The sequence below is a fragment of the Euwallacea fornicatus genome, chromosome 3 (genome assembly GCF_040115645.1).
Source record: "Euwallacea fornicatus isolate EFF26 chromosome 3, ASM4011564v1, whole genome shotgun sequence".
Lineage (NCBI taxonomy): Eukaryota > Metazoa > Arthropoda > Insecta > Coleoptera > Curculionidae > Euwallacea > Euwallacea fornicatus.
In genome coordinates, this window is record NC_089543.1 from 2,570,791 (window position 1) to 2,583,643 (window position 12,853).

The 12,853-nt window shown below is 33.3% G+C and overlaps 2 protein-coding genes across 2 annotated transcripts; both read left to right on the top strand.

Annotated features, from left to right (window-relative positions):
- Positions 1-2,019: 2,019 nt before the first annotated feature.
- Positions 2,020-6,539, top strand: pAbp (poly(A) binding protein). The gene is made up of 5 exons (XM_066302769.1): positions 2,020-2,537; positions 3,902-4,468; positions 4,653-5,339; positions 5,523-5,801; positions 5,859-6,539. Exons 1-5 carry the CDS (start codon positions 2,345-2,347, stop codon positions 5,993-5,995), a joined length of 1,863 nt encoding a protein of 620 aa, XP_066158866.1. The 5' UTR covers positions 2,020-2,344; the 3' UTR covers positions 5,996-6,539.
- A 674-nt stretch (positions 6,540-7,213) lies between these two features.
- On the top strand, positions 7,214-12,827 carry LOC136350739 (uncharacterized). The gene is made up of 9 exons (XM_066302768.1): positions 7,214-7,507; positions 9,924-10,061; positions 10,128-10,683; positions 10,741-10,950; positions 11,011-11,282; positions 11,343-11,568; positions 11,996-12,230; positions 12,282-12,512; positions 12,566-12,827. The coding sequence occupies exons 1-9, from the start codon at positions 7,374-7,376 to the stop codon at positions 12,634-12,636; spliced, it is 2,073 nt and encodes a 690-aa protein (XP_066158865.1). The 5' UTR covers positions 7,214-7,373; the 3' UTR covers positions 12,637-12,827.
- Positions 12,828-12,853: the final 26 nt, after the last annotated feature.

The following is a 12,853-nucleotide window of genomic DNA, read 5'->3' on the forward strand; positions in this document are numbered from 1 at the left end:
GCGAATTCAATGTTTGGCATACACCTATGCATAAGATACGAAATTGTGTTCCCGATCGATTAAACGTAAATTATAAATCTGATGGGGTACTTATTTCATTTACTCCAGAATTAAAATGTTTACCATTGCATTACTGTTACCACCTCAACTTACTGTTTTTAATAAAACCTTTCATAAAGTATTGGCCATTCGTGATATGTTTATTCACTGAACAAGTACAAGGTTGAACTGAACTACTAGTAGAGTCAAAGAGTCAAGTTCCAAATTGCCTAAACGCGATCTGGTTAACCTCCTTTATTGTTTGTTTGGTTTGCTTTCACAGAAACATGCGCAAACGGAAAGTAGACCCAGGTAAACAACAATTTAAAAATATCATCTATGCTGAGATTTATCCCTTTAATATTTAGGGCAGTGGTCCAATTTAAGGGAAGTAACTTTGACTATTCAATAACAATTTACCCTCAGAAAGAAAAAAAATATTTAAGCAAACATTAGTTGTTATTTCTCAAACTAGATTTTCATAGGTTACTGATTCTTTTTAGTTCAAAGTAACGTACTTTAAAATTGCTTGGTACAAAGGGCTATTGTTTTGTGGCCAATAAATCAAAATACTGGTAACTTCTCTGGGAGGTAATTTTCATTGACACCAAGATAGCGACGAAATACTCTGCCCCAGTTTATCAATTTTTATTACCTTATCTAAACTAAATCTCCATTCTTGTTATCAGTTTTAGTAGATAATAAATTTGCATGTACAGTATAGGTGGGCAATAAAAATAATTTTTTAAATTAAGTCTCCACTTCTCAATTGTAAAATAAAATTATGCATTTGGCAATTTGGGATCTCAATGATCAATCACCATTAAAGTAATCTAGCATCAATAAGGTGTAATGAAAGAGGTTTGTATTTAAGAGTATGAAATGCTGTTGTGCAGTAGTCGAGGTCACTCTAAATATCACAATGTTGTAATAATGACTGTTAGGACACTTGAAAATAATGAACAGAGAAAAGACAATCACTTCAAGGTGTTCAAGTAAGATGTCTAAAATTCAAATATATCTGAATAAGTTTCAAATGCAAATTTTAATCCAACTGATTACTGATTAAAAATATAACATCAGCCTTCTTTCATAAACTGGTAATCAGTACTTCACGCCAACAAATCATATCTAAAACTTAAAATTTTTTTCAAAGTATGTTCTAGTCTAGCTCAATTTTTGAAGAAAAATTTGGATATATAATGAACATTATCTCATAGAAGTAGCAGTTAGCAGTTTATTGGAAAACATTATTTGCTGATTATTTACATGTCGCAGTGTCTTTTATACAATTCTAGAGTATCGTTTTTAACTATTTTTACGAAATTCTCTTGATGACAACAAGATTTTAAAAACAAAACTTTTATTAAGAACTTTTCAAATGTTTTAAAACTTTTTTATAATAAAATTACAGCACATATTTAATATCCTAAAATAAATTAATAGAAATTACTATTCCTTACCTGATCTTTCCATTCTTTTAAGGCAAAAAATACAAAAATATTGTAAAAGAAACATTATTTCTATTTCCCAACAATTTCCTTTTTTAATTTTTCGCTTTACCGCCATATGTCGAAATGTTGACAAGACAAGTCACATTGACAAATAACATTTGTAATGAGGGGTAAAGATAACGAACAGCGAGTACTTGGAACAAGAAACCTCTTCCACACTCACTCTGCACCGTATCGATAGGATAATTGGAATTCAAACTGAAAAACAGCTTGCCGTTTGCTTCACGATATCTTGCAAACCAAGTACTGAAATATTTGCAATAAACTCTTAATTTTTTTATTTTATTTCCATATTTATTCCTGTGTTAGTTGAAGTTAGTATAAACTGCTACTTGTAATTCAAACTCGAACAGATAGTGATGGTGAACGCATCCTGAATAGTACAACTGGTTAACTACTTCAAACTTTAACCCTGAGCATGCGTACTCAAAAAGTGAATCCACTATAAGTGGGCAATCCACGTTTCAGCTATTCCGCTTTTCGCGTTCCATTTTGTTATACGTAGTGGTGAGTGAAAGTGGTTGTGTCCGTGTTTCAACGACACACAACCACACTGCCACGGTGAAATAACTCATTCAAAAAATACCAAAAAAATTTAAAAATCGCTCAAAAAATCCTCCAAAAAAAATAAAAAACATAAAAATTACAAAAATCCAATAAAAATCGAAAAACAGTGGAAAACTAAAGCAAACACTCATTCATTTCGATTTGTATGTTACCGAAACGTTTTTAATTTTGTGTAAATTGTGTCGTGATATTCGCCGTGTTTAAAACCACCAACGATTCGAAAAATGAATCAAGGGGCCCCAAATTACCCCATGGCGTCCTTGTACGTCGGGGACTTGCATTCCGATATTACTGAGGCCATGCTATTTGATAAATTTTCCACTGCTGGTCCCGTTTTATCCATTCGCGTTTGTCGTGATTTGATAACACGTAGGTCCCTGGGGTATGCGTACGTGAATTTTCAACAACCTGCCGATGGTAAGTTTCCATATGGTAAAACCTGTAGTTAACCTCTTTGTTCTATGTAAATTACCCTGAGATCCACATGGTCTACAATCACTTTTCAACTCGTCCAATGGGTATAATCGACTCTTATCACGTTTATTTATGCCACATTCCATTTATGAGCAATGGTTTCTCTTGAATTATTGCTTTCTGTAGTGTTTTTCAGACCAGTCACATGTTCCCCAAGCATTCAATTCCAAAAGTTCATTGTTTCAGGTTAGGAAAATACCATGCTAACATTCATGAATCATTTTATGATAATACCTTCTGATTTGTGTGTACAGAAAAATTATTATAAGTTTCATGCCCCTGAGCAAATAACCTTAAAAATACATTTAGAAATAAATTCTGAGACAAGCGGGGCTTGGCCTTGCACACGTTTGACCTTGACTTGGTAGGAGAAAATGAGGCCCAAGCATGTCTATTTAAAGGGAGGGGCTCTCAGTATAAGTTCACATATAATTTATTTCATTCACAGACAAAGTGAAATACTTGAGATTACATTTTAAATGGTTTTAATTACACAATCATACCCTCAGCTGAACACACATGTGCCCTAATTTTTTGTAGAATCAAGTTATCCTGTGAGTAAACTTGATTTTGATTAGAAGAGCATGGTTCAACTTTTTCAAAACGTGATAAACTGGGTTCTATAAAACACTAGTCAGATATCTAAGATTTTGAGATGAGAATCATGCACCTGTCTTTTTACATATAATGGCAAATAGTTTTATGTCCTAAGTCAAAAATTCAAAATGTAAAAAAGTAAATAAGTAATCTAAATATTTATCATACATGCTTATATTGATGTGTTTTTCCATCAATGCAAATAAAAATTTTACATTCCTAATTCTTTAACATGCTTAATGCTGCTATAAGAAAGTTGATACCAAAATTATGAAATTAAATATCAATATGTTTATTTACTACATAATGAGTTATTCAATTGATATTATGGATTAGTCAATGAAGGAAAGAATAGCAAGCTGTTCTTTTATATTCTGTAATAAAAACTATCAGTTACTACGGGAATCTCTTCAATACTGCCAAAAAATATATATTTATATATTTTAAATATCATTAAACATAAAAATGGCAAGTGAGATCCTTTCACATACAGTTTTGATCAGTTTCCCAGTGCTTACTGAGATCTACTAGTAGTGCTCAAGCTGCTCATGGCACAGAAATAAACTTTATTTGTGACGATGAATTTTTGCTGTCCTTTCTTCCTCTATTATAAGACTGCTTGCAAATTACACCTTCTTTTAACCATTTAATTATGTAATAGATAATAAATATTCTATTGCAATTAATATAAATAAATTACTTCATTTCAGCTGAAAGAGCTCTGGATACAATGAATTTTGATTTAATCAAGGGAAGACCCATTCGTATCATGTGGTCACAACGCGATCCTTCTTTGAGAAAATCAGGAGTTGGCAATGTTTTCATTAAAAATTTGGACCGTTCCATTGATAACAAAGCTATGTATGACACTTTTTCTGCTTTTGGAAACATTTTAAGTTGCAAGGTAGCCCAGGATGAGAATGGCAGCAGCAAGGGCTACGGTTTTGTTCATTTTGAAACAGAAGAAGCTGCAAACAAATCTATTGAAAAAGTGAATGGAATGTTGTTGAACGGCAAAAAAGTCTATGTTGGCCGCTTTATCCCAAGGAAGGAAAGGGAAAAGGAACTTGGAGAGAAGGCAAAACTGTTCACTAATGTTTATGTAAAGAACTTTGGTGAAGATTTGACGGAAGAACAGTTGCGAAATATGTTTGAGAAGTATGGGAAGATTACCAGCTACAAGATAATGAGCAAGGATGATGGAAAGTCAAAGGGATTTGGCTTTGTAGCTTTTGAGAGCCCTGAGGCCGCTGAAGCTGCAGTTGAAGCCCTTAATGGTAAGTTAATTCATTCTAAAGCTAATTTTATATGATCCTTGATTTTTTCTACTATAATAGTATTATAACAATCTCAAGCTTTAATGTTAATTTTTTTTTGAGACTATAAAAAAGGAATTATTGTTCTTATATGAACAAATGGGAAATCCTTATATCATACATTCTTTCCATGTCTTCTTTATAGGAAAGGAGATAGTTGAAGGAAAACCTCTCTATGTTGGTCGTGCTCAGAAGAAAGCAGAACGTCAGCAAGAATTGAAACGACGTTTCGAAGCCTTGAAAATGGAACGTTTAAACCGCTACCAAGGTGTAAACTTATATGTTAAAAATTTGGACGACACCATTGACGACGAACGTTTACGTAAAGAATTCGCTCCATTCGGAACCATAACTTCTGCTAAAGTAATGATGGAAGAAGGGCGTAGCAAGGGATTCGGTTTCGTATGCTTTTCTTCGCCCGAAGAGGCTACTAAAGCTGTAACTGAAATGAACGGACGTATTGTCGGTTCTAAGCCACTGTATGTAGCTTTGGCTCAAAGAAAGGAGGATAGGAAAGCACATTTGACCTCTCAGTACATGCAGCGCATGGCAAATATGCGAATGCATCAAATGGGACAATTCATACAGCCTGGAGCTTCAACCGGTTACTTTGTGCCCACTATTCCTGCTCCCCAAAGGTTCTATGCAGGTACTCAAATGGCTCCCATCAGAACTAACCCAAGGTGGCCTGCTCAAACACCTGTTAGACCAGGTGCCCAAGGGGGAGCCACCGCATACGCTAGTATGCCGAACACATTCAGGGCAACTACTCGGCCACCAAATCAAACTATGGGTATGCGTAGTAACATTAACGTTCCGAGACCGATTACAGGTAAGAATAAGGTTTAAACATACCGATATATCGATAATACGCATGGGGGTATAACAATATTAGCAAAGAAATGTTATTAAAAAAAAACCTTCAGATACCCCTAAGCGAATTGGAGGAGGGAAGCATCGATATATCTAATTATAGCCCAGCCTCCTGTAAATTTGCAAGGACATTCACTTTCAGGGCAAACAGTTGTTGCTGCCGCAGCAGGAAGCCGCCGTAACGTGCTTGAAAATTGTCCTACAGGTTTCAAGTACACTGCGAACATGCGAAACCCGCCACAAGCCATGGGAACTTTGCCTGCTGCTCCAGTTCAGCAAGCTGTGCACATCCAAGGCCAAGAACCCCTTACTGCTACCATGTTAGCAGCTGCTCCACCACATGAACAGAAGCAAATGTTGGGAGAGCGCCTATTCCCATTGATTCAGCGCATGTATCCTGACTTGGCAGGCAAGATTACAGGTAGGGTTTAAAGCTTCTTTCGGAAATTGTCGGGTATATATTATTTGTTGGTTACAGGTATGTTATTAGAAATTGACAACACAGAGTTGTTGCACATGTTGGAACACAACGAATCCCTGAAGAACAAAGTGGAAGAAGCTGTTGCCGTATTACAGGCTCACCAAGCTAAGCAAGCGGCTATCAAAAAGGATTAATAAGGATTGATTCTTTCTTTTTCATTTTTGGAATTTTAAAGTTTTTTCATTTTTTTTTGTTTTATTAAGGAATAAAATTTAAAAAAATGAATAAACTTATTTTATTACATATATATAACGTAAAACTCCAAAATGTGAAGGGTAAAATTCTGAAATTTCTCTTTGTAAGCAAGAGTTTCAAAAATTCAAACACTAAACAAATGGAACGTTCGGCTGCTTCCTACTTGAATTTTTGAAATGCGCTTTTTAAGACCGGAGAACGGTTCATTTTAACATATAATAATAATGAAAGATAACTAATAAGTTGTCTTTCATTATTATTCTCCGCTAAAAGCATGTACATGCATGCACTGTATTTTTTCGTGCAACATAGGCTTGTACTAGTTAAAATTTTTAAGTTAATCACGTAAAATCCCTTGTTGCGCGTTAAAAAAAAGCCGAATTGTATATTTCCAGTTAAACAACAATAAATTTAAATAATTTTATAAAAATATTTGGTTTGTGGCACTTTTGACATTAATAAACGTATTACTTATGATAAGAAGTTTTAGTCAAAAATAGTTTTAAATAAGTATATTGCCTTCATAGAATGCTGGCACAACAAACAACGAAGCTGTGTAGTTTTTATGCCTTAAAAAGTAGAAACCCTTGGTGTAATGTGGTTTAAATGTGCCGCAGAAAATAATAATTGACATCATGACAATGAAAATTAGGGTGTGGTTTGAATATGCGCTATAGACCAATTTCTAAACGTGGCGGGTGCGCACTGATATATTCTCATTTTTGCAGAGCTATGCAATTCCCGAACTTAAATAACTTTTTGACCTAGTCATAAATAGTGGACAATGTTGAAATAAAAGCACACAGGCGCCATGTGATGTTAATTTCATGGTTATCGCATCCCCGTTCTATAGGAATATGTAAGAGTGACAAAAAAAATGTTTTCATATTAATATCTCAAAAAAATATGTCAATTTCATTGGACAAAATTTTTGTTTTCATGGGCACATGTCCTACAGAATCGGCCCTCATAGCACCCTTCATGGCAAAACAAGTATCGCAGAGTGTCCCTTCCGATTTCCGGATCTTTCGGTCTTGCATGAATTAAAAAAGGAGAGAAAATCTTCCTGTAAACGTTCGGTCTGTAGATTGAACTCTCCTGTCTATGATCTGACGCATGACAGACAATAAGAAGGAGTTAACGCATGTCCGGTCGACCAAGCGTGATCCACTCAAATTCCGATAGTGAGAGGTGAATGTCAGCGAAAGAAACGGCGTAAAAATGCCTACTTAAATGGTGTAATATTTGCATAATGTCTACTTCAAGTGTTTGTATTTAATTACAGTGAAAAGATGTCTACTTTAACGTAATAATGATATGACTAGCGTAGGCATTGATGAAGTTTTGAGTCGATTATCTATTAAGTTTAACAGAATTGTTTATGATAGAGATTTTGTTGAATGTGTCAATGAAGATTTGCAACCGATTATTGATGAGAAGAGTAAATGTTGGTAAGTAGATTTTCTAATTTGTTATGCCAACTAACACAACACACTGTTAAGAAGCACATGGCAGCATTATCCATAAATTCTTTATTGAATTAAAATCTTTATAATCCAGATTGATTTATAAAGTATTATTAACCAACATTTGTTAAAATCATTGATTCATATTGTCAATGTTTTATCCATAAGTTTCAAAATATTCCAAATTACTTCCTGTACCTATAATTGGTATAAGTATTGGTCAGATTTTCTAGCCCTCTTAGAAGCCTTTCAATATATTCAAGAAACTTTATGCTACAACTACACTTTCCACTAGCAGTATAACATGGTATACATATCAAATAAAATGCTAAGTTGGCTACCCTTCACTTATATTATTTGAAAAAAAGTTTTAAGCCAGGATGTTAAAAGTTGAGGAAAAATTAGGTTTTTATTTTATTGTGCTGGACCTACTGCAAATGAAGCTCTAAAATTATATATTTATATTATATAATAGGTAGTACTTAATACCACAGTAAATTGTCTCAAAAGTTCTTTAATCTATTACCTAAATTTCATCTCTCTTGATGTTTCATCAAATTTTGGTCAGTTTCCTCATCAATTAATTTTGATTAATTTTGATTTTATTTTAGATGTGATAACATGAAATTAAAAAAATACATATTTTTTTAGAATTCCAAGTGGTCCTGAATAATAAAACACCTTAACATTTGACCTTCAATCACTCACAAGGCAAATATAAGTGGTTCAAGAATAACTTAAAAGTATTCTAAAGGTCATTTTAAAGGTTTATATAGAGGTTATTCAGCATCCTTTCACATTTAATTAATCTGATTTTTACCCAAATAATGTATGTAAAAATAACAAACAGTAAAGATAATCAGAAATATGGGATTTTCACATACATATATATTGGGCAAAGAAGATAAGTTTAATCATGTAAATATAGTCTGTATGATAGCATATAGCAGTTACTTTCTTATTTGCACCAATCCAATAAAATTCACTCATGTGGAATATCAATTCCATGAATTTTCTCCTGGCAATAATCTATCAAGTAGAAGTTTTGGGATGAACTTGCCTAGTATAGTCGATAATGTATAAATTTAGATACAGAAACATAAATGACCTATTGGGTTTATAGTGATTTATTTTTCTTGATATAGAACGTTCTAACATTCATTGACGATCTAACTAGTTATATCGTCTTATAACTCAAAACTAACTGTAGTGATGCAGAAACTTCGCAGGATTTCACCATACTTGTCATAACTTGTATCTAGTGTATGCACTTTAATATGGTGTGCATGAGGGTATGTAAAACAGTTAGAGCTATGAGGAGGATTAAATTAGCAAAAAGTTGCTTTTATGTTTGCCAAACAAGAATCTAAGATCGCCTTAATATATTTTCTGTCAGATGCCTAAACCATAAGAATCCCATGTGTATCATGTTAAATTGAAAACATCGTATAGTAGTAAATATATAATAAATACATATTTGACTGAAATTCATTTTTGTAGACGTTTCATTTGTAGTGTGGCCTGCAACCGCATCTTTCCTCTCGGAAGTCCCTACCTGTCTAACCCCAACCTTCCTGATGAAAGGAATGTTAAGAATTAAAAAATCAATTAAATTTCCTTTACATCATACATAAAAAGTGGCATTGATCTAGTTAATTGTTGCCATTCAGTAGAAAATCTTGCTTCTTTGCTTCAAGATTAAACGTTACATATAACACCGCATCAAAATTATTTAATAACGCCCATTAAGTTACATTGTAACAAGGAAAAAGGAACTGGAATTCCAATTAATCGATGGTGAAAGTTACAGCATAACGTTTGATTATGTAAAACAAAACCCGCGTTGCCGCATTGTCTGTGGAGTTTTTATTAAAGATTTTATCATGGGTTGGACAGAATACATCCTCTACTTTTCGTCATCTTTTTGCCTAACTATTGGTTATTAGCATTAAATTGATAAACCTTGAAACAAGCAGGAACAAACAGGTTTTTATCGCAGAAGTGAAAAAGTGGGTATAATTTAATCGAACGGTTCAAAAATACGTTGCATGTATTATATTACTTGAACTGGAATTTAGGGAAACGTCTAGCAAATCATATAAAATCTCCAAGACTAAAAAATATATATTGTATTGATTACTTATGCTAAGAGGCTAATGTAAAGTAACCCCAAAATAGCAAAAAATGTAAAAACATTTTCAGGCGCAGAACTTTCAGTTAAATTGAAAAATTACCCGCAAATGCGATAATGATGGTTTGATGGTTTTCTAATTGGAACAAATGATTCCTTACAGAATAAATTTCCGTTTTCGATGATATGGTAAAGAGTAAAAGTTATTTTGCTTAGGCTGGCAACGTTGCGGCAGTCGCAAGATTTTACTTTCATTATTATTACTTTCAGCGTTCTAGTCTTTCCGGCACTCAGTCCAAATTATCTAAGATTGGTTAAGTACCAGGCCAAATTGTGCGATCTTGCTGTTATATCATTGGGCAGTGGCAGTGCGAAGTCGGTTGGAATATGTCATAAGAAATATTTTTTGTAAGATTCAGACATAGTGACTTTCGTGGAGTTTCATAAGGTGAGTGTAAAGATTTCTTTTTTTAGGCCCAGTCCATCTGATGAGGATTTGAAAAAGAACTTAACACATTCCCAAATGAGTGAACACAGCGGCAATACAACAAAGAAAAAAAGACCAGCTATTCAGTTGTATGTTCCACCTGCTCAAAGGAAGTCAAGGCCAAATGTAGCTAATCAACATCAAAAACCTAATAAAGATGAATGTCAGGTTAAAAATTGCCCGAGTAACGAAAAAGGGAGAGCATCAGCTAGAAACCAGGAGTGTCTTCATACAGACATAAGTGTGATAAATGGTGCAGAGACTTACGAAGAGGAAGCCATAGAAGAAACTTGCTACTGGACAGATTATATAGACTATTATCTAGATGTGGCGTACCCGTTCCCTCTTTTTAACTGCAATTGTTCAAAATTATTTCTGTTTAAAGAAGTATTTCCTAATGCAAAATTACTTATGTTTAGTATAGAAAGAAAAAAACACTCATTTCACTGGATTAAATGTTTGGAGCAAAAAAACCAAATACTTCTTGATGCCACAAATTGTGAAAACAAAACGGTTCTAAATAAAGCAGAGGCGTTCTTAAAGGTGCTAATAACGAATATTTGATGTATTAAAAATGAACTGTTTTTAATTTTTTTGTAGAGAATGTCCCAGTATAAGCGAATAGGTGTGTTATTTCATGATGTTTTGGACTTTAGGGAACACAAAATATTATCGGAAGAAGGCACCAAATTTCAAAATAAATATTGTTTATGTGGGAACAATATATTCATCTGCGTAGCTAATTATATTTCTCATTGTTACCATTCGGTACCTGATTTTAAACTGGAATTGGACAACCATTTACATTGTGTAAGCCTACTACTATGCTCTGGTAGGTACTTGCGAATTTTTTAACACTGCCAATTCTAGCTGGAAGATATTGATAGTGAATTATATCTAGAGAAATATATCAATCAACATACAAGTACAATAAACAGTAGTAGAGAGATTGAAGCTCTTTTGAATAATATTAGTCAAAAAGAGCTTAATGAGGAATTGAAGCCTAATTGTGATAATAAGATTAATGAAGAATGTGCCAAAAAAGAATCCAGTAGCAACGAAAGCTTTACTCAAGAAAGAATTTCAAAGCAATTCAATCAAGTTATCGTGTTGGACGAGCGAAAAGAGCCTCCAAAAATTGGGTAAAATTATTCAAAGATTCTCTCTCATAATATATGCATCAATTATAATTAATATTACAGGCTCTGTGATGCTGCAGTAGAGAAGAAAAATAAGCAGAACGAACATGAACAAGAAAAAGAAATCATGAGAAGGACCAAACAAAACATAAATAGGAAGACGAGGCCAATTATGAAGTATGTAGATGATGACAATGATACCTTAAATATTGGAAAAAGCGACAATGTTAATAATTGGGAGGAATTATTGAACGATGAAGGAGAGTTGCATGAGGATATTTTTAGAGAGGTGAGGGATATATATACATATATATATATATATATATATATATTTAAAGAGAGATTATTAGTATTGGTCAAATTATGAAATATTTGTGAGATTGTGTCAAGCAAATACATTTACATTTCAGTTGTTTCGGGAAATTTTTATTTGAATTGGCTATTTGCTTGGCTCTTAGCAGGCATGGACTATTAGGTCTTTCAAGTGAGAGGAAAATGTAGCATTTTAATTTAACAATTTACATGTTGCTTACTTACTTAAATTATTTGATAATTAAATGTGAGAAAATTTTATTTACGCTAGTGCTCAATTAGCCTGAAAATTAAAGATTATTGTCTTATAAACATATAGGTAATTTTAAGAACGACGTGTTTATTATTTTTCAATTTGACCATCATTTTCCTTCTCTCTAATTGAATATAATTTTTTTTTTCAGATTGTTCAAAAAGTGGGCTCAGATGTAACAATTGTTAAAGCTGTGGAAGATTATTCAGCATATGCTTCAAAGCAATTAGAGGAATTAGAGCACATGGTGGAACTATACGATTTTCCTCCAACTATAGAAACCAAAGACGTTATGTCTGCTTTTAGTGAGATTCGCAGTGATGCCATGTATGTGAAGTGGGTAGACGATACACATGCAATTTTAGTCCTGGGCTCATCTTCACAAGGTTTATTTTAACTAATATATTAACCATCAACAAAAATTATGACATTTCTAGCACAAAAAGCCATAGAGCTTTCAAACTCTCTAATCAAAGTCCGTCCAATGTCAGCAGCTAGTAAGCTAGCTTTAGAAAAGGCAAATCAATTTGACCTTAAACCTGCTATGAAGAGACCTCAGACCAACTTGCAGACTGCCCGGCGATTGATCACGTCACATTTGGGAGCGAGAAGTAATGTCAGTAAGGAACAAAGCGCGAAGGAGCGAGAAGACTTGCGGGTAGCAAAAGGTAACTAATTTTTTTTTTAATGAAATAATAATTTATATTTTCTTTTATTTTAGAATTAAAAAGGAAAGCAAAACAGAACGAGAAAGACGCATGGGAAGGAAATCTTCGCTCATCAATAAATTAAAAATCTCAATTTCTTTATCCGAAGGAAGTGCCTTAATCTCAATTTGACGTTTCATTACAAGCCATTTAAATATTTTATGACCAATATTCAACTTTTAGTTTTTTTCGCAATAATTTAAATACGTTTATTTACAAGTATGTTTCATGTATATAAAATTTTACGTATATTATATAGACATGGATTTGGATAAATGCGGTTGATTTATTGGATTTTATTG